Source organism: Archocentrus centrarchus, chromosome 15 (genome assembly GCF_007364275.1).
Source record: "Archocentrus centrarchus isolate MPI-CPG fArcCen1 chromosome 15, fArcCen1, whole genome shotgun sequence".
In the NCBI taxonomy this organism is placed as follows: domain Eukaryota; kingdom Metazoa; phylum Chordata; class Actinopteri; order Cichliformes; family Cichlidae; genus Archocentrus; species Archocentrus centrarchus.
This window is the reverse complement of record NC_044360.1, coordinates 12441008-12462756: the sequence shown is the minus strand read 5'-3', so window position 1 is coordinate 12462756 and position 21749 is coordinate 12441008. Positions and strand designations below refer to the sequence as shown.

At 39.7% G+C, this 21749-nt stretch overlaps 1 protein-coding gene across 1 annotated transcript in view; it reads right to left on the bottom strand.

Annotated features, from left to right (window-relative positions):
- Positions 1 to 21749, bottom strand: part of fmn2a (formin 2a) — a 40180-nt gene that overhangs the window by 14574 nt on the left and 3857 nt on the right. The window contains exons 3-8 of the mRNA XM_030748826.1: positions 20307 to 20470; positions 14676 to 14828; positions 12401 to 13212; positions 11739 to 11880; positions 6503 to 6590; positions 2455 to 2516 (exon numbers count right to left, since the gene is read on the bottom strand). Of these exons, the coding sequence (XP_030604686.1) occupies positions 2455 to 2516; positions 6503 to 6590; positions 11739 to 11880; positions 12401 to 13212; positions 14676 to 14828; positions 20307 to 20470 (1421 nt within the window). The remainder of the gene's footprint in view (positions 1 to 2454; positions 2517 to 6502; positions 6591 to 11738; positions 11881 to 12400; positions 13213 to 14675; positions 14829 to 20306; positions 20471 to 21749) is intronic.

Here is a 21749-nt window from a genome sequence, read left to right as displayed (position 1 = left end):
GGCAGCAGTGGAGCCCAGCAGTGTTTGGTGTAATTGGGGACAAGTAGGCATTAGCGTGTGATCTTTGAATTGCTAGGGCATGTTGCGGTGGTTGTTAGCATGAGAAATACAGTCCCATGTGGAATATCAAATGCAAAGTACAGTAGGATGATATTTGTGATGCCAGAATACTAGAGGTAGCCAAGTGGTATTCATTACGCAAGTTTCTAGTACAGGGTTAAACAGAGCCAGACAGGCCTTAATCACTATTTATGTCACTCAATTTTCAATGAAACTACATTTATGAGATACTTTGTACATTAAGCTGCCAAATAATCAACCCCAAATGACAAGTTGCATCGTGTAATAATAATATAAAATCTATTTGGTCTTTTCAAAGCAATGCCATGTAAAAGTGGTACAAGGTGATCCCATCTTGTTTAAAAGTTTAGGAGAGTATGACTTACTTGTACTTTCTGACATTTATCTACTGCCAGCTGAAAGAAGTCGGAACTTGAGACAACTAGTCTGGGCCCAGATTATGGCTTGATATTAGAGGGTAAGGAGCAGTGTCCCACTATCACTGTGACCCCTTTAATGACGCTGGCTTATTGTTCAAAGAACAGGAGTGGCTAGAAGCCGCAGCTCATAGACTGAGCGACGCTGTGCATTTCTGCCTTTGTGTGCATGCTGTACAGTATGTGCAAAGTTGTGTGGGTCAACATGTTTGTTTGCGAGCATGTTTGTGTGGGTGAGAGAAACAGAGAGTGAGGCAGAGAAGACTGTGATCTAGCTCCTAGCACAGTGAGTGAGGGTGTAACCATTAGAAGCCCCTCACATTCCTTAAGACAGGCTGACTGTGCTGCCAACTGTGGTTTAGGGGGCTGGAGACCCACAGACAGGATGGAGTCTCGCAATACAAAAGAGAAACAATTTGGCTCCGCGACTCAATAACATAGCCTTAGGCCATAAGGGGGAGAAGCAGAGGGAGAGGGCTTGAAGTCTTGGGGTGAGTGGAGAGGTTAGAAGACTTTTGATCCTGAGTTATGACACATTGGTTCATAACTACAGCTTGTCTCAAGCCACAGTCTCATTCCCATGATCAACATTATTAATATGCCTCTGGCAGCCAAAGGTCTAGGCCTCTCCTGTGTAGTTGTGCCAAAAAACAATTCACAGGAATTTCACAGCATCTTAAAAATGTATCACAGTTGAAATGTGGAAAACATACTCATTTTCATGTTCTGTTATTTACTGACCCGACTTTGAATGCTCCCTGCGCCATTTCTACTGAGCTGGGGCGATTTCCTATCAGACTAAGTTGATGAATATGTATTTACTGTATATATATGGGGGCTCTTCACAGCCAAAATGGAGTCGTATCTGGAAGCACTGATGACAGTTCTGTAATTCTTTGCTAATATTATGTGATTTACCTTGGCAAAGCTTAGTGTAGTCAGTTCTTTTTAAAAACCACATCGAAGCACTGACACAAATCCTGGAGTTTCTGAACTACTATTTCCTTTGCACACGGGCATTACAAAAGTTGAGTCAATCAGATCCAGAGTGCAGAAAACATGTTTACTACGTAAAAGCTCTGGTTCCCTTCCAGGGCAGCAGACAGACCTACACATGACTGACGCTGTCGCCAAACAGCACACATACCAGTACAGTTTGTGGCTTGCCTGTTTGTTTTAGTATCTAATGCACACTTCCTCAGTTCACCCCTTTCAAGTGGAACATGGAATAAGACTTACATAGAGAAATATGTTCAGAGTCAAGTGGCATCTCTGACAGTGCAAATGTTGCTTTATGTTAGACACAATAATGCAATTATAATAAGAATCTTTTTTTCACCCTTACAATTTAAACAAAAGTTCAGCCTTTGATAATCTTGGAAAGAAATTTTGATGGATGGCATTTGGTGTTTTGTGGTTTACCCTCAAACAAGTGAAAAATAAAACAACACTAACATCCGATGATTTCTTTTTGCCATTTTGTTGACATCACTGCATGCTGAGTCTTCTTGAGTTTCATTCTATTATAGAATGATTGCTTGTTATTCATATATGGCATGAAATGTGCAAAAAATAAATCATTCTATTTGTCACTAGCAAGCTGTTCCAAATTCATACTTTTACTGCAAACCGCACAGGAAAAGAAAAAAGACTGAGGTTTTCCCAGTGCGAATACTGCCATCAACATCAGCCTGAGCTGTCGGTGGAGTTACTTTGTATAATTTTCCTGGGATGGTTGCTCAACATTGTGTATTTATGTGATTCAGGATTGGCAGGGAAGTTCAGAAATGTATTTCAGCTTGGGAAATTGTCTTTTCCCTGGTCTATTGACTCTCCTAAAACTACTGTCCACATGATCCTTTATCATTCTTCCTTTTAAAGTTAAAAAGAAAACTTAATATATTAATTTTGTGACCATACAAAATTGTTCCAATTCCAAAGTTGCTGTTATACTCACATTTTCATAGAGAGCTTGCAGAGTCTCCAGATCAACAACAGTATTGTCCATATTTAGAACGGCTGTGGATGGAAAGAGAGGGTGACATGGTTAGTGTTAATGTTAACACTAAAGCATGTCATGACATTCCTTTACCTTGAAGGAACACCATTAACAAGTCAGAAATCAAACCAACACAAACAGACCACCAACTTCATAATCTCTAGATTATACAGTGTTTCTTTTTCTGAAACAACAACTACAAACAAAAGGTGGAATGCTATTTTTTGCTGGGGCTGAAGGTGCCATGAAACAAGGGCAAAATTCCCCTGTGCCCACATAAAGTGATTGTCTTATGCTTTAAGTTGCAGTTATCAGTTCTCATGACGATAGCATGTAAGGGGCCACAAACTATAACATAAATATGGAGGTCCTAGAAACCTGTCAAAGGTACAAAGATCTGTGTTTGAACTCCTGTGTTTGAATTCCTGGTGTCGCCTTTTTGTCTCGACGTGAGGACCTGGCGCCCTCGAGCATTAATCCTTTGAAAGTAAATGTTTAAAGACAAACAGAGCCTGGGGGTCTGTGGTGTTGAGGCTGAGGTGTTGCTGTACGCACAATCACCCAGCGAAGCGCTCGACACCTATGTGTGTATTTCACCATGCCGTCAGGGCCCAAATTACTCACAATATTTTGATCTATTGATTGCTGCTGCGATACAGGGGTGAAAGCTAGGGTCAGAGAGGCTAAAGCAACTTTGTGGAATGGAGTTTGCTCACATAATGAATACAGAAGGAGTTTTTAAGGCTTTTACAGCACAGTTCAAAAAGTAAGAGCATGGAAAATGACGACAAAAATAAAATTAAAGGATGACCAAGCATGTGGAAAGAGTCTCAAGTGGCTGATATCACTTTCTCTTTCTCTGGATGCAATTCTGTTGCCTTTTTAATCTCTTGACTTTTCTTCCCCAAGTGCAAATCAGCTCCTCCTTTCCAAGTTCTTTGCTGTCACTCCCTGACCTCTTCACACACTCTTTTCCAAACCCACCACAGAAAAAAACTGCCCTTTTCTCTTTCTCCCACTCGTTTCTTTTAACCATTTGGTTTTCATTACTATCTGAACCAGTCTGGCTGGCTTATTTGACTGGAGACAGTTTTTTTTTCTTGTTTTTTTGGGGGGGGGTCCATATCATCACAGTGACATAGGACCTCTTCAGATCAAAATACAGACCCATCTGATCAGGTCTATCCCGACTACCGCATTCGACCCCAACGTGGCGCCGGCGACCACCATCTAACACTGTGACTGGTGGTCTAAAGCTTTGCAGGAACACTGACACTGCACGGAAGTGTCCTATGAAACATGCAGTGTGCCGGCCAAGTCTGAGAACAAACAACAACAGCTGTGAGGAAAAGAAAAAAAAATGTCTCGACTTCTCACTGAGCAATTCCCCTGTCATAAAACTGACACAATTTAAATCAATGACTCAGAAGTTGTTTTTCTTCATGTCAGAGATCTCAAAGTTACAAAGACTTTGCTAGTCATTGACCTAATCACGAAACCAAGAGGAAACAAAACTGATTCACTACACTGACAGGAACAATTACAAAGTTTGGGCAAATTAATCTCTCTCTTTGGTAAACAAATTGTCCTTTGATTCTTTAATCATCTTAAACCTCTAATAGCACTAGGGAACATTAGATCATGTCCGGAATGGGAAAACATTAGCATAGCTATTATGCAGACTTTTGGGGATTTATTATTTATGGGAAATTGAGTACTTTAAGGCTATAATTATTATAATTATTCAGACCTAAAAATTATTCAAACAAAATGTATGACATGGTAAATATATAGACTTAGAAACACATTCCAGGATTATTTTCTTTCTTTACAGCAGACATTCCACTGCTTTGTCAGAACAAGTACATAATATATTGGGAAGTAGTCCACCAAACCACTGAGATATCCTTTCTCTGATCTCCTGATGATATACTGAAGTTTCCAATCAGTGCTAATTATGTACTATTGCAAAACTGTCCTAACATAGGAGATAAATACCAGTACTGATGAGCGTGGCCCTCTCTTGCCCTTCCAATCTGACCTAAAACGGATGCACCAAAGACTGACATTAAGACCAGAAACACAGAAGGGTGAACATTTAGTTCCACCGGACTCTTTGAAGATGCTGCAGATAAAACACTCCCACAGAGTAACTGTTTACTGCTACACTTTGCTGGTTTGTGTGGCACACATTTATTTTGATGTACCCTAACCATATGTCATGTATGTGAGGAGTTAAGGTTTGCAGTTAAAGTAAATGCTTTACTGAGAGAGGATTGAATAGGATGGGGAGATGGTGGGAAGTGTTTAGACACAGATGAGCAAAGACTGGAGAGCAATCAGAGAGTAACTAAAACAGGAAGACCATCTGTACCCATCACAGTCGCCAAAAGGACTTCGCTTAGACAAGATGGTGACAACTCATCAGACGGAGCTGCAGTGAAACATGATGTGGATGTTAAAAGGAGAATATGCAAAATGGAAAGAAAAAACAGATGAGAGGAAAGAATCAAAAGAAGAAAGTATTTCAGATGCTGAAAGGCATAGGAGTTATGATCAAACAACTACTGTAATAGCTTTGATAATGACCACAGCCAAGAGTAATTTTACTTCACTGCACACTAAAAATAAGACATATACACAGTTTGCTCACTTACAAAGAAATAAACAGTCTCTAATTTTTATGGTAGTCTGGGAAAAAGTAAATATGCGGTGAGCAGCAGTTCTTTGGGAGAAAATGCCTTGTTGATGCCAGAAGTCAGAGGAGAATGGCCAAGCTGATAGGAAGGCAAATAACTACTCGTTACAACCAGGTTATGCAGAAGAGCATCTCTGTTGAACCTTGAAGCAGATGGGCTACAACAGCAGAAGACCACACTTGGTCAGACTTCTGCCAGCTAAGAACAGGAAACTGAGGCTACGGTTTTCACAGGCTCACCAAAATTGGACGATAAAAGATGTGAAAATCGTTGTCTGGTCTGATGAGTCTCGATTTCTGTTGCATCATACAGATCAAATCAAAATTTGGCATAACATGAAAGGATGGATCTATCCTGCCTTGTCTCAACAATTCAGATTGATGTTGGTGGTGTAATGATGTGGTGGATGTTTTCTTGGCACACTTTGGGGTCCTTAGCACCAGCTGAGCACCTTTAAAACTCTTCAGCCTACCGGTGTTGTTACTGACCATGTCCATCTCTTTACGACCATAGTGTACCCATCTTCTGATGGCTGCGTCCAGCAGGATAATGGGGTCTGTCACAAAGCGCAAATCATCTCAAACTGGTGTCTTAAGCATGACAACGAGTTCACTGTACTAAGATGGCCTTCACAGTCACCAGATCTCAATCCAGTATAGTGATGCCATCTTATGAATATGGACCAAAATCTCTGAGACAAGTTTCCAGCACCTTGCTAAATCTGTACCACCAATAATTAAGGCATTTCTGAAGGCAAAAGGTCTGATCCAGTACTGACAAGGTGTACCTGATAAAATGGCTGGAGAGTGTATGTACCAAATAATAATAGCAAACCATCCAAAAATTATTTAGACATGTCACCCAAAACCACAAATGTCAACTTGTGATGGAACTACAGGAGAAGCTGACCAGTAGTAGTTAAAATGTGCCGACTAGAATTAAGCAGTGAATTAAATGATTGCACGGCAGAAAAATGACATTTTCATTCCTGGAGCAAGGCAAACTAAGCCTCGTAAAAAGGCTAATGGCATGTCTTCATTTGTATAAAATAGCAACACAACAAATGTCCCCAGTTGTGGAAGTCGGGTATGGGAACTAGTGCTGTGCCCACACATCTATGCATGTTTTGGAAAATGTTGATAATGTTATCAGTACCACCTTTGCAGAAACAGCTACATATTCTGCATTGTTCTGACACAATAAACTACTTTCACAGTTTTGCCATTTGTGAAAACTTTGTGACCGATTAAAGCGCTACATCTCTCTCCCAGTAAAAATTCTAATATTGAACATGTGACAAGACTTACCATTCTCTATGTCCTTCATATCAAGATGAATGCTAGACATGAGGATGCCTACAGCCTGTGAACGCTTGTTGCTTAAGAGCTTCACCACCTAGGAGATAACGACATGAAGAGAAAACACGTCACAAACCATACATACACATGCAGATTAAAAAAAAAAAAAGAATAAATAAAACAAAAATGAATCTTAACATTTTACAGGCTCATGCAGATGAAAAACACTAGTAGGAGAAGGTAAATCTTGCTGTCCCATCATTTTAACACACCAACTAGAGGGGCAGTGACACACAGAGCATATATTAACATATATTGTGCAAAATCTAATATTTTTTCATAAAACATTATCCCAGTATATGGTCTTTGAATTACAAAAACAATATTTGAATTGAAACAATCAGTTCTCTGCTTTTTTCCCTACTGTGGGAGAAAAAAGCTTCATTATTATTGATGAGCAAACACTGGGAAAATTATTGCTGTCAAGCTGTATTGTGATGAGTGATATTTTTTCAACTCTCCACATACATCATCAATCATTTACATGATTGAAAACTTACAAAAGGCTTATTGTGCAATCACTCTGATTCAAGTAGTGCGACGGCTCAAACAGAAAACATACAGAGTTTTTCTTTCGATTACACGTCATTTTTAAGGGGGTAAAAGGTAAGGTTTAGAAAGTATTATCTACACAATGCCAGGGGGATTAAAACAGCTCAAAAAGCTCCAAACGTTAACAGTTTAATAGTCTCCCTTTGACAAACAGCCAAGAGTTAAATATCAGGCCAATGTTGTTATTACGCATAAAAACTGCATCCAAGGGGACCATTATAGGCCACAGCTCTCCTGAGTAAGCAGAAGTGTGCACTGGGTTGCAAAGTGATGAAGGGACAGGACAGGAAACTCATAGCCTACTGCGATCTAGACAGAACGCTTCCATCTAAACCAGATCACACAGACCACAGACCTCTTCAACACACAGGAAGTTATATCACCAGGCCCCAACTGTCTGCTTTCCCCAGCCCAACCACAGCTTTGAGAAACATGCCGATCGAGATATGATGCTGAGTGACTTTCACAGTAAGTAACTTCCTAATTGCAGTGAAAAAGCTATTAGTCATATTGTATCTGCTGACCTTACTTAAATATACAACCAAGTCTGATTTTGGCTTAAAGAAATCCCTTAAGTCACATCTTTGCTGATCTTGTGATCCACTTATCATTGTAAAGTTGGCCAATATGTATTATGATCATCCCACACAGTTTTGTTTTGGTCTAGCAACACAATTTCAAAACTGGCACTTTCAGAGAGCTAAAGATATTTTTTTAATTTTTCAAATTTTCTGTTTTTTTTTTTTTTTTAACTTGTTTTTTTGTTTGTTTGCTTCTTAACTTGACCCAATTATGGCAAAAATGTAATCAGGTGATAAAGGCATCACTGGCTGTCTTTCGTGCATATTTGGTATGAATCGGACTGGTTGTTTTGCTACAGTTTTGTTAACAAGCAAGCAAACAGACAAACATACCAAAACCAAAAATACCCCACTCCCCCTCAGTAATAATGCTAATTTGTATTATAGGCATATAGGGAATGCTATATGGGGATTGTAACTGTGATGTTACTTTTGACCTCTGATCTCATCTTCAAGGTCAAATAAGGTCAAACTTTCTTTCTTTTATCTTTAAAGAATTGCAATATTTAGGAACAGGCTCATAAATTTAAATATACCCATCTTATCATCTGATGACCTACTTTTGACTAGTCGTGATGTGCTTAGAGCTGAAAATGTGTTGAGAATCAAGCTCTCAAGTTTGGTACTTTTAATGAAAAAGAATAATGAGAACAGTGTCATTGCTATGGCTGAAATGAGGGAAGCTATAAGAAGGACAATCACACACTGATTGTGTGTGACACTGTGTTTGTAAGTCATGTTTAAATAAACATGGGCCTCAATGTTTTAAATGATGGCAAGATTTAATTTTCATTTCTAACCAGGTTTAACTTCTTCAGGGTAAAAATGCTTGGAGTTGATCTTTAAAAGATCTTCCAGACGCTCTCTCTCTATTTCTCTTTTCTGGTAATAAACTAAATATTTTTGGTTGTGAAATTTTGATCAGAGAAACACTTGGTCAGTGATACAGATGATTTATAATTCCTCTCTGCCTAGACCTAAAATCTCTTAAGATGAAAAACAGAGCATTGAGGAGATGCAATTTGTCATCTTCAGTCTTAAACAGATGTGAACCACATACTTTAATTCATATTCCAAACATTCACTCGGTATCTATAGCACGCCATATAAAAAGGTCAGAAGCAATGCTGCTCCCTCTGAAATCTTTCTGCAGATAGAAAGGTTAGCAGTTGACACTGTAATAGCAGTAAACCTTTCCATCTACTGTAATACATATGCCAGCCGAGGAGTGCTGACGTCAAAGCTGTTCTAAAGTGGTAGTCCTGAGGAGGATGCTTGTCCCCTCTCATCAGCAAAACAGGTGTCAAAGGTTAACTTCAAATTGGGTTCACTCAGTTCTGTGTTTTAGCTGTTGCTGAATCGCTGTCTGCAGCACCATTGCTGTGTTGGAGAAGATCCACACTGATGACCAGGGGAATTTAACACACACACACCCAACTCAATTTGTCTCCTGTCATAATTCAGCAAAAACAACCACAGCATGGAGTGCTTCATGATGTGGCAATAGACTTATCCAGAGTTGTGTCAATTAGATCATCATAATAAAAATACAGTAATAGTACAACTGACTTTGTGAATTTCTTTACAATTACAATTTTTGCCTATAGAGAAAAAAATACTAACAGCTGTCCTGCTAATACATCATTAAATACAGCAATTTTAATAATTGCTGATATTTAGAATCTCTCTCTCCTACTGATCTTTCTAAAGTAACTTCAATAATTTCTTCTGCTAAATCATCAGCATGTCTCTTGGATCACATTCCTACAAGACTGTTCAAAGAAGTCTTACCATTATTCAATGCTACAATTTTAAATATGATCAGTTTATCTCTATTAACAAGATATGTACCACAGGCTTTCAAGATGGCTGTAACTAAACCACTACTTAAAAAGCCTTTACTTGATCCAGGTCAGATGACACAAATCAATTAGTTAAATTACAGGCATGCCTTAAAGACATACGTAAATGCCTGGATCTTCTGTAATTTTTTTTCTGGCCCTAAAAATCCGGTGTCTAACCAGATACTTACTCTTGATGACCGTATCTTGGCCTCAAGTAAGACTGCAAGAAAACTCAGTCATTTTTGATCATTATATGTCCTTCAGTGTGCACATTATAAAAATATGTAGAAACGCTTTCATTCATATGTGCAATATCTCTAAATTTATAAACAACCTGCCTCCTTCTCCTCACATACAATCAGACCCTATCATATCTTAAAGACCTTATAGTACCAAATTGTCCCAATAGAGCACTTCACTCTCAGACTGCTGGCTTACTTGTGGTAGTGTTTCTAAAAGTACTGTAAAATGGGAGGCAGAGCCTTCAGCTTTCAGACCCCTCTTCTGTGGAACCAGCTCCCAGTTTGGATTCAGGAGACAGACACCCTCTCTACTTTCAAGATTAGCCTTAAAAACGTTCCTTTTTGATAAAACTTAGAGCTGACTCTGAACCACCCCCTAGTTATGCAGCTATAGGCTCAGATTGCTGTGGGACTTCCTGTGATCCACTGAGCATTTCTTCTCCACTCACCTCTTTTCACTGCCCATGTTTTTATACACCACTGCAGAATGCCATTACACTTTTGTCTTCTCTCTCCTTTAGTCTGGTGTTTTCTTTTGTCTTTTCCCTCACCCCCCAACCCGTTGCGACAGATGGCTGCCCCTCCCTGAGCCTGGTTCTGCCAGAGGTTTCATCCTGTTTAAAGGGTTTTTTTCTTCCCGCCATCCTAAGTGCTTGCTCATAGGGGGGTGATTTGATTGTTGGAGTTTTCTCCCAAATACTGTTGAGTCTATACCTGTTGTTGTGATTTGGCACTATATATAGAAATCTAAATTGCATGGAATTGAACAGAATATCAGGAAAACAGAGAAGGGGGCACTTATTCTGTTCATATTTGGTTCCCCTGCCCTACATTTATTATAGAACACACTCACTGGTGTGGTATTGACAGGTCCAAATGTCATAGTTTCAGTTTGTTTGATGACTGTTAATTTTGGAATGTGCTTTAAAAAAAAAAGAATTCCTTTATGAAACTCATCTATCATGATTTTCCAAAAAGTAAAAAGTGGTCAAACAACTCTTTCATGCCTGGGATGGACCAAAGGACAAGGGCACAATTTAGAAAATGAAGCAATATTATGAAGATGTAGATGACAAAGATAAAGATAATGAAGAAAATGATGAAGAAGCTTTTTGTTAAGGGTAAACCAGTTCAACATTTGCTCTAGATATACTTTCAATCAACTAGAAACTTTTTGGAAGAAAGCTTTAAATTTTGGTGTCGAGTTCCAATTCATCCCTTCCCATAACCCAAGAACATTTCCCACCAATGTCTATGCCTGGGACCAACATATCATTTCAGCAGAAACTGCTGGTTGATTCTACAGGGTCTCAATTAGAGGGGTGAAACGTCCTTCCCTTGTGCAACATTAGTTGCGATTTAGATACATAATTTAGGTGAATAGTACATTATCATAAAACTCTTAACCAAAAGAGCTTTAAATTGTGGATCAAATGTTTGCCTTGCAGATTGATGGAGTGGCATAAAGGACACTGGGGAGGGAAACAGTCTGACTATTAAACTAAGTCATACAGAAAGCACAATGGGAGGAACCACATCATGAAATACAACTCCCACGCTTCTCACTCCCTCCTGTTTTCCCTTCTAACCTTCCCACTCCCCTTCTCTCAGAGCAGTCATCACCGTCGTGAGGTTTCCTCACTGCACGCGAGACATTGGCTCCGTGCCACTGGATGGTCACAAGGGGAGTCGGGTGGGAGCCAGAGCTCACACCACATAATAACTGTCTGGCTGTAGCATTTCCTTCTGTCACTCAAAGTAAATGGGAGACAACAGTGATGAGAAATGGAAAGGAACAGCCAACAGTGGAGAAAAGTGAAGAGGTCCAAATGTGGTGGGGCAACAACATAGATGCATAAATATGCACACATATACTTGCTTAAACAAATGTCAGTATATACGTACTGTATATAGAGACAAACAGGAGACACATGCAAACATGTGACCATAACACAACATATTGTACCTGCTTGGCCTTTGACTTGCTGATTGTGTCTGAAATTGGCTTCTTCTTCTCCTTGACAGCGCTTTTGGAAAATAGTTCCACAAATTCTTCAAAATCCACAGTTGGTTCCTCAATTTTATCCCACACCAGTGAGCCAGCAGGTCTAAAGATGGAGAGGGAGGAATTACTTACAGTTTAAGTCGGAGAGCCATCTATTGATTGACAATAAAGTACACCTTCATAGTCTAATTTGTGTTTTTTAAAGGCATTTTTGACATTTCCAGTTAGCCCTGTGCAGTTTTACAAGTACTAATTTGCCACTTTTTGGAGACTAAAAATCCCAAATCAATTACTGCCAAACTCATCAGCCAACCAATGACATTTATAATTCTGGATCAAGTTCCTCACTTGCTTGTAAAGCAAGATCTCCATTTCTAGAGGTTCATTCCAGCACAGTTTTCCAAGCCTTAATAAGGAAAGAAAACCTGGTTCAAGTCAATTCTCTGCTGACCACAATGCCTGGACTGCATCACTTTCATTTTCCGCAAGGTTAGCATGTCTATTACAGTCACAGCATGTGGTTGATCTTTATCTTAAGTGGACAAGCTTCCTCTCAAATCTCTACTGTTCAGAATACCTTTGTGCAAATGATCCATATCTGTCTTTCTACAGCATATCCTTACTTTTTAGCATGCAGCTGTATACGGGTCCAGTAGAGTGGCTTCATTGGCTTGGGGGGTTCTATCATAGCCTTGGCAGGGGCAGCTTCCTGGATCATCATGGAGGGCATAGGGCCTGGTGGTGGTGGGGGCCCAAAGCCGGGAGGTGGGGGTGGAGGAGGGGGGCCTGTTCCAGGAGGAGGGGGTGGAGGAGGAGGGCCCATACCTGGTGGTGGAGGAGGTGGGGGTGGAGGTCCAAAACCAGGCATGGGAGGAGGTGGTGGAGCTCCAGCACCTGGTGGTGGTGGTGGTGGTGGTGGTGGTGGAGGGGGTGGGGGTGGCAAACAAGGTCCAAGCCCAGGTAAGGGTGGGGGAGGTGGTGGTGGTGGAGGGGGAGGTGGTTGGGACATAACCCCAGAGAGTGGAGGGGGAGGGGGAGGAGGACCTGAATGGATACTGCTCTGCTGCCTCTGCTGGCACGAGCAGGAAAAACCCTCTGTAGATTTGGCAATAGAGGATGAAACAGAGGACACCATGCTGATGGACCCTCCATTCAAAGGCACTTCGAACTTAAATCCCTCCTCCACAGGCGAGGTCTGGATAGACACCTCCTGGCTCATCCTTCCCAATCGCCCTCCTTTCATCTGTGAGGCCTTGTGGTGACCATTGCCCAGAGCTCCCATATTATCCCTGATGCCCTTTGCCAAGGAGGCCTGCTGGCCTTGCAACACAGCTATCTTAATCCGCAGGTCATCGATGGTCCTCTCCAGCAGAGGGATGAGACTGCTTTCATCCTCAGAGGATGACTGACCTGACTTCAACTTGCTGCATTCTGTCTGTCAGTGAACCAAATAAACACATACATAAATAAATATTATAACAAATTGCAACTATCATCAGACTTCATAAATAGAAACTGTAGAAATCTCGTGAGTCAGTGCTTTGAGTTTTTGTACATAAAAACAGCCTTTTTCAAGTCTTTGTTTCAAAACAAAACAAAACAAAAAACACACAACATAAGGTTTGGTGTTAAATCTTAGGCACATTATCATTCAGTTGCATAAACGATGAAAAAGAAAAAGTCACAACTCAAGCAGCTTAGTAACAGAGTTATGAGCTTAAGAAGGGTCAAGCAAGTCCATTATGTCTAGACTTCGTCAGACCTCTGGCTCCACACTGGTTGGAGCAGGGATGAGAGGATACCAAGAGATTTGACCCCAGAGACAGCGAGTCTCAGTAGGCCTCACATGGGGAGAGTTTTGTCTGCTAGTACACATTCTCCAGTTGTGGTCACATTGTTGAATCTTGAGGAGAATATTTAGTCAGTATGGTCCTCATTTTTTTTTCTCTCTTTTATTTTTTCTTTTTAACTGTTCTAGGAAACAGTGAGGATTCCTGTGATTGTTTCACAGCACTTTCAACATAAGCCTGACCTCTGGTGGACAAGAAAATAAGTTACAGTTGAGGCATGTAGCAGGCAGAGCTACATTCACATGGGTAATAATATTCCAGATTTCAAATCTGGGTCAAATATTTATCAAATAAAAACTTTAGTAGCTATGTCCTTCAATGACTAAATGGATTTCTGTTTCTCAGTGTGTGTTTGTGTGCTCTCCTAAAATTTCAGATTTCATTCATTTTTAAGGCACTTCCACACAATCCTGTATATTTTGCACAAAATGTCTTAAATACAGACTATACATATTTAAAAAGGAACAGCAAAATATTATAATAATCCTGCTAGGTTTTCACTAGCTTTTTACTGGACTGTGTCTTTTTGTGTGATTGGTTTGCAATCATTCTAGTTCTATTAAAATGGTAATTTCAAAAAAGGCTATATCAAGTAAATGTTAGCACCCACCACACACACACACACACACACACACAAGTGTGTTTTGCTATCTTTGTGGGGAATTTCCATTGACTTCCATTCATTTCTACAGCCTAAACCTTACCTTTACCCTTTTCCTAACCCTAACCATCACATACCTAACCCTAACCCTAACCTAAACTCAATTCATACCTTAGCCCTAACTCTGACCCCTGACCCAAAAACAGGGTTTCCCCTTGTGGGGACAAGGTTCCAGTCCCCACAAGGAGCAATTGGTCCCCACAACGTAGTATATGTCAGGAAAATTGTCCCCACAAGGTATTATAAACATACACACACACACACACACACACACACACACACACACACACAATGATTTATATTTTCAAAGCATACATTTTCCACCCTGTGTAGACAGGGCAACACATTTTTTCAAATATTTGTCATGGAAGAGAAGATTTAACCAACCTGAAATTGTGGAGCACTTGGTGTCTTGGCCGATGATTGATGCAAAGGGGACCTTAAGCTCTGTACTCTGCCTGTGGTTGGCCCCCCATAGAGTTCCCAAAGGTAAGAAGACACTGGCAAGCCTACAGATGCCCAGGTGTACAGCTGTTCCTCCTTAAAAAATAAGAAAATTCCAGCTGTTATAATAATCTCAGATACCGGGTCCCACTTATATTTCTTCCAACAAATACTTCTGTTTCATTATGGAAAATGATGTCTCAACTTGGCATTACTGTTGTAAATGATCTGAATGTACCGTTGAACCTGATTTATTAAGGGTTACGTGTCAGTGGTAAGGTTTAAACTGAACACACTTAAAGGAATTATTCCTGCATTTCTTCCACACACTCCCTCCTCCTTTAAATGATCCATTTCACAATCATGCATTTGTTTGCAGAAAAACACTGATGTGCAATGACAGAGCTTCTCTGGCAACATTTCTTAATATTCCTGTTAAATGTCAAAAAAAGCTCTCAGTCTAATCACAGCTACCGGTAGTCTCCATGGGAAATATGAATTCTAAGTTAATTGACCCTCTTAATGTTATTGCAATATGGCTTCGGGTCATGGGGGAAAATGCTTAATCCTCTAAATGTACAACAAGGCATGCTCCATAAATATATTTAATCACATCAAACAGCAACTGGAGGATACGGACTATAAATACATTTGTATTCATATTATTAATTTAGTATTTAGTTCAATGACTCTTAAGACAACACTCAACACAATGCCAGCCACCCTAAAACAACTCTGAAAGAGGCTCACAGATTAAGTGCACTTAACAGTGCCAGGGTAAATATGTGTAAGTGCTTGCTTTCTCTTTAGCAGAAGATGCAGTTATTCAAATCATTCCACTTTGTTTTTGTTTTCTTTTGGCTTTACTTGGAAGTTTTTAAGCATTTGGGTGATTTCCATTTTCTCAGTGTTGGTACTACGAAACTGCCAAAATGTTGTATTTCTTGCTAGTATACCAAAGTAAAAAGGCAAGGCACTGAACAGTTAGACTGCAATCTACTTATTTTGCATAAGGTATAAAATCATATGCGAGCATAAATGGCAACTTTTCAGATGTTAGGCCCCTATACTGTAGTATATTCATACTGCATGTCAGCATTAGCTGATCACTGTGGTAACCTGACCTGCAGCCAGAAGCACACACACACACACACACACACACACACACACACACACACACACACACACACACACACACACACACACACACACACACACACACACACCCCAAAGTGAGATCGATGTAAACTCTTGCAACGGCAACAGAAATTTATCAACTAAGCAATGTTTTGCCAAGCACAAAGGGCAGCATTTATTCAGAGTTCTTAGACACTCATTATTATCAGACTCCATTTTTTGTAATGAATGAAGCTGATTGGAGTATCTAATTTCAGGGCACATGCAGAACAAGAGACATGCAAGTGATACATCTCCAGCAAAATGGATGCAATGCCATATTTAGGTAGAACAGTGGAGGGCAAACAGGAGATGAAAGATAAAGATAGAAGTAAAAGGAAAGAGAGATGTAAAAAGAGAAAGACAAAGTTGCAGTAAATGATTGATTTCAAGATGGAAAGCAACTTTAAAAGGGAAAGAGCATAATAGTCTCATATATTAAGGGGTTTAAGTGAAAAGGTTCCAGAAGAGCAAAGACAGACTGATGATTTAATTTCAAAAGGAGATTAGCTTTAAGATAGAAAGCGCTAAAAAAAAAAAAAAAAGGAGAAGAAATCTGTACTCTGAATGACAACAGCAAAGGTTATTCGTGGTCAAGCTGAATAATACATGACTCCAGGCCAAGCCTCAGACTGAAGAAGTATGCAGAGCAGGGACAATTCTGTCCAATCCTGACATAGTGAGCTTTTTGCTCAGGAAGAGCAGCCTGAGCCCAAGGCACGTGGAGTTCTTACATAACATGGTCAGCAGATGGTCTACGCAAGCACAAATGTATGTGTGTGCGTATTTGTGTGTGTTTGTGTGACTGAGTGAATGTCAGAGCAAATAATAATCCAGCTATGCAAGGAAAAGCCTCAGCATGGATGTCTCATGCTGTCCTTTTGTATGTGTGTGCAAAGTGTCTTTAACATACTGATGCAACAGTGAGCTGTTAGAAGATAAAAAAGAAAGGCCTGTTTGTGTCCTACTTTGACCACACGGCATACAAGCAGATGATGTTTTGTATTCCACAGATTTGCATTTATGTTAATAAATCAGCTTAAGAGCTTGCAGCATGAGGCGAGTAATCTTGCTTTTGTCTGTGTGTGTACTGAAGCTTTATGTGCATATGAGTACATACAGTATATGTCCATGCATGTGAAACAGCAGGAGAAGTTGCAATGTGCAGAATCCAAAACTAATCTGACCAGACTGTTTGGTTTTTGCTCACAGTGACAAGATGGGCTGATATCACTAAATCACTATATCACTAAATCACTATATCACTAAAATCAGAAGTATTAATCACTGAGAACCATTACTTTTTGAACAAAAATTTAGGTCTAGCTATGTCATAGATGAGTAAATGTTTCACTGGAAGGGAAAAGGCCAGCTACGAATAGCCAGGGGAATTCACACCATTAAAATTCATTCTCTTGGGTGCATGTATGAAGAAAATTTAACAGCAATCATTCATTTTGGAGTGTCTGGTATCGAGCATGAGTGGAGAAGAGTGAAGAAGGTTTGGATTGAGGCCTGATGGTAGAAAGAAATTAGCCCACAAGGACCGGATGTCATTAAATACTATGGAAAAGATCGAGGAGAGGAAAAAACAGAAACCTGACTTGAACAATTGTAGAACGAGAGCTTCAAAAGCTAGGGACCAGAAACATTCTGGAATGGGTACGGAAAAGTGTTCAGCAGGACAAAAGGGTATACATGGACAAACTGGCAAAGGCAGCAGAGGAGGCAGCTGCCAAAAGGAACATGAAAGATCTTTTTAGTCACACGTGGAAGCTGGAAGTAAAATATCACCATGCAGAGAAGCCAGTCAAGGACAAATGAGACAAGCCCTTAACAGATGAGGAGCAACTTAAGCTTTGGGCAGAGCACTTTGGAGAACTACTAAATGAACCAGCCCTTGAGAACCCACCAGATATTCCACCATCTGACATAACCCTTCCCATGAACTGTGATAAGCCCAGTAAGTCTGGGACCCAGACAGCTATCCAAGTCTTGAAGAATGGAAAAGCTGCAGGGTTTGATGGGATTCCTGCCAAGACTATGAAAGCAGATCTAGTAATATTTGCAGATCACAGGCTCTTTGCTGAGATATGGAGGGAGGAAAGCATCCCAGAAGAGTGGTGGGAGAGGATTGTTGTAAATGTTCCTGAGAAGGGAGATCTCAGAGTGTAACAACCACAGGTGAATCATATTATGTTCTGGGGAAGATCTTCCACAGAATACTGTAGGTGAGAATGAAGACAACAGTTGGTGCCCTGCTACAAGACCAGCAGGCAGGTTTCCTGCAAAACCGCTCACGCATAGATCAAATATTTACCTTGATTATGCAGATGATTTAGTCCTGCTTTCTCAGAGTCATCATCAGATGCAAGAGAGAACAACTAAATCAACAGAAACATCAGCCAAGACCGGGCTAAACATCAACAAGGTAAGACAAAGGTCTTCACCTTGTTGAAAAAGACACTTTTTTCCAAACAATTGGAAAGGGACTTCAGAGAAAATGACTTTACCCCAGTCCTCAGCAGTCCAATCCCTGCACCTTTTGCAGAATATCAGTCTGTCTTTGACATTCTTTATGGAGAGAAGTGGTTTCTTTGCTGCCCTTCTTGACACCTGACCATCCTCCAAAAGTCTTTCCATCACTGTGCGTGCAGATACATTCACACCTGCCTTCTGCTATTCCTGCACTGGTGGTGCCCCATACCCACAGCTGAGTCACCTTTAGGAGATGGTCCTGGTGCTTGCTGGACTTTCTTGGGCACCATGAAGCCCTCTTCACTACAGTTGAACCTCTCTCCTTAAAGTTCTTGATGATCCAATATATGGTTAATTTAGGTGTAATCTTACTAGCAGACATACCCATACCTGTGAAGCCATTTTTTATGCAAAGCAATGATGGCTGCATGTGTGTCCTTGTAGATAACCATGGCAAAAAGAACAACAACGATTTCAAGAACTCAACCAGCATTTCTAGCTTTGTCTCACTCAACACTTTCACCTGTGTTAAGGAGCATATCACTGAAATTATGTCAGCAGTTACTTTTGTTGGCAGGGCTGAAATGAAGTGGACATGGGTTTTTGGGATTTAGTTAATTTTCATGCCAGAGAGACTTTTAAATTATTTTCAATTCATCTAATTGTTCTTCATAACATTCTGGAGTATATGCAAATTGCCATCATAAAAACTGAATCATCAAACTTTGTGAAAACGAATACTTGTGTCATTCTCAAAACCTTTGGCAATGATTGAATGGGATGGGACCCAGAACTGGGTGTGCTGGAGGAAACTTGTTGATGGGGAGTATCTGTTACCGAGAGCATAGGACATCTGTGTTAGCCTAACGCTCTGCAGGGGGTGAAGGGCCTAAGATAAGGTAAGGCCATGTGCTGGTTGTTGAGAAATTTCATTGAAAAAGCCAGCCAACTTTGCATTTTATTCACTATTTTATTGTTTCCATTTTATTGTTGTAATTTTATTATGGGTGAGATTCATTCTCTGCAATGACATAATATCATGAATGTCTGTATACATCATACTGAACCAACCAGTGTGTTATCCGTGAAGCTGAACAGATAATGAGCTTACAACAATATATTTTAAAAAGTCATTTAAGTGTCTGTCAATGCAATAGGATGACTTATTTTGCAATCTTCTTTTTGTAGCAACATACAGAGAAATTGAGCAGGCCCACAGTTTTACACAGCTAATGTAAAATAGAATTAAATATACAAACACATGCATAGTGAAGGTACTGTAGTGCATTTGCAAAAAATTATGTTGTAATTTAAATTGCGCATCAAATTATACATACTTTATACCATAATTTGCATGATCAGTGACAAGGAGTTATGATGAAATGGCTCTAGTGGCTGTGGTTATCTCTACAGGCATGTGCAATTGGTTCTGAGCAAAGCTTTACTGGAGTGGAAAATAAAAAATTCATGAAATCAACTTCCGCATAGTCACCCTCTCTGCATACACCACTGCTCTTTAGGTAATGAAATCTCCCAGATGAATCATAGTAACAGAACAATAAACACAGAAATGCACACTCTTTGCAATTTCTCTATATACTGCACATAAGAGGTACTTAGCGATTGATCTCAAAAACACATGCTTTTTCCATGCATTCCAACCCACACAATGCAACCTTTAGACAGTGGTGAAAGTGGCAAAGTAAAAAGTATAAATCATAACTGCCAGCTTTAAGGGTCATTTCTATACCTACAAAACTCTTAAATCTTTCAGAGCTGTCGTAATGTGGATCTAGCATTTTAAAATGTAAAGTGTTTTAAAGCTAAAATATACAGTTGTGTAAAAACGAACCTACCGCTTTGAATGTGTGGTCAGTTTCTAGGATAAGAGCTTAGAGACAGTGAAGAGAAGGGTCTTACATTAAAGACTGCTGAGACAGCACTGTCACCGAGGAGCTCTGCAGGGCTGTTGCTGAAAGGGTGCAGCAGACCCTGGACGAGCATTCGTTGACACAATTCTTTCGCATCCTCTTTGGCAGACCCATTTTCTTGATACATACAAAGCCTGTCCAAAAGAGCACGACCTAAAAAAAAAGAAAAGAATGAAACAGAGGGATGCAGAGCTCAATTTTCAAGACCAGAGAAGGATTATTAAATGAGTTTGAACCCACACATTTATTATTTTGGCATTTATTATTTTTAGACATAATTCGGTAAGATGAGAGAAACTGTGTAATTAGACACCTCACGTCAATCTGACCAGAGAATTTAGACATGTTTCAGTTCGAGATGTGATAATTAAACACCTACACTTGTAAACTCTATTCACACCAGGTACACGTGGGTGAAAAGAGAGATGGTGCTAATTGTGAAGTGCAAAGAATTAACACATGGCATTCAAACTACCATGCAGTACATACTTAAAAAATTTAAAAAAAATTAAAAAAAATTTTGGTTTTAATTTAAAACCAATTTTTTGGTTTTGGAACAGTTTGAAAAAACTGAAAGGTGGGTTTTGGTTGGAGAAAAAAAAAAAAGCAAGAAAACACACAGGCTGAACCCGAGTGTTAAATTCTACTTTTGAATAAAATACATGGCAAAATAAAGTAGGTTGTCTGTGTCTTAGTAAAGTAAGTTTGAGCTGTGAGAAATGTAGTAATGTGTTTCTTGAAAATGACATGAGTTGCAGGAATTATTAGGAGTTGGGGGGGATATCGACTATGTGACAGTGGAGGAACACCGAGCCTGAAACGACACACAGCTAGAGGAGGCAGACCAATCCTGAAACAGGATAATTTCTCTTAACCATGTGATACAGGGGACAGTAATCAATTAAAAGCCATGAAATGACTCGTGCTCCTGTTGACAGGAGCACGAGTCATTGGGTATATATATATATATATATATATATATATATATTACATTTTTAAAAAGACACTAACAGATGAGTTGAGAATTTAACTCAGAATTTGTTTTATCCATATATGGGAATTTGTCATCATTTGTTTCACCAATAAATTGGACTGGTCCACAACTTCCCCCCTTTCTTCTCATTCTTCCCACTCCCTCTTAAGGGTACATGTGACATGCAAACCTCACTGCACTGATTGGTATCACATGCAGTGATAAACTAGTTAGAGACTGGGTCTTTGTGGACAGAAACAGGACAGAATATGTCCTACAAATATGAAGTGGCATACAAGCACAAAAAAAAAAAAAAATGTTCATTTTAATGTGGATTTAGGATTTTATGTACCTCCGTTATTTGGAGCGAGTTCACCTGATGGAAACAGAAATTGATTTAACATCATGACTTATTTTTGTCTTGCAGATAAACTGTCACATGAGTTTAACATCCACTGT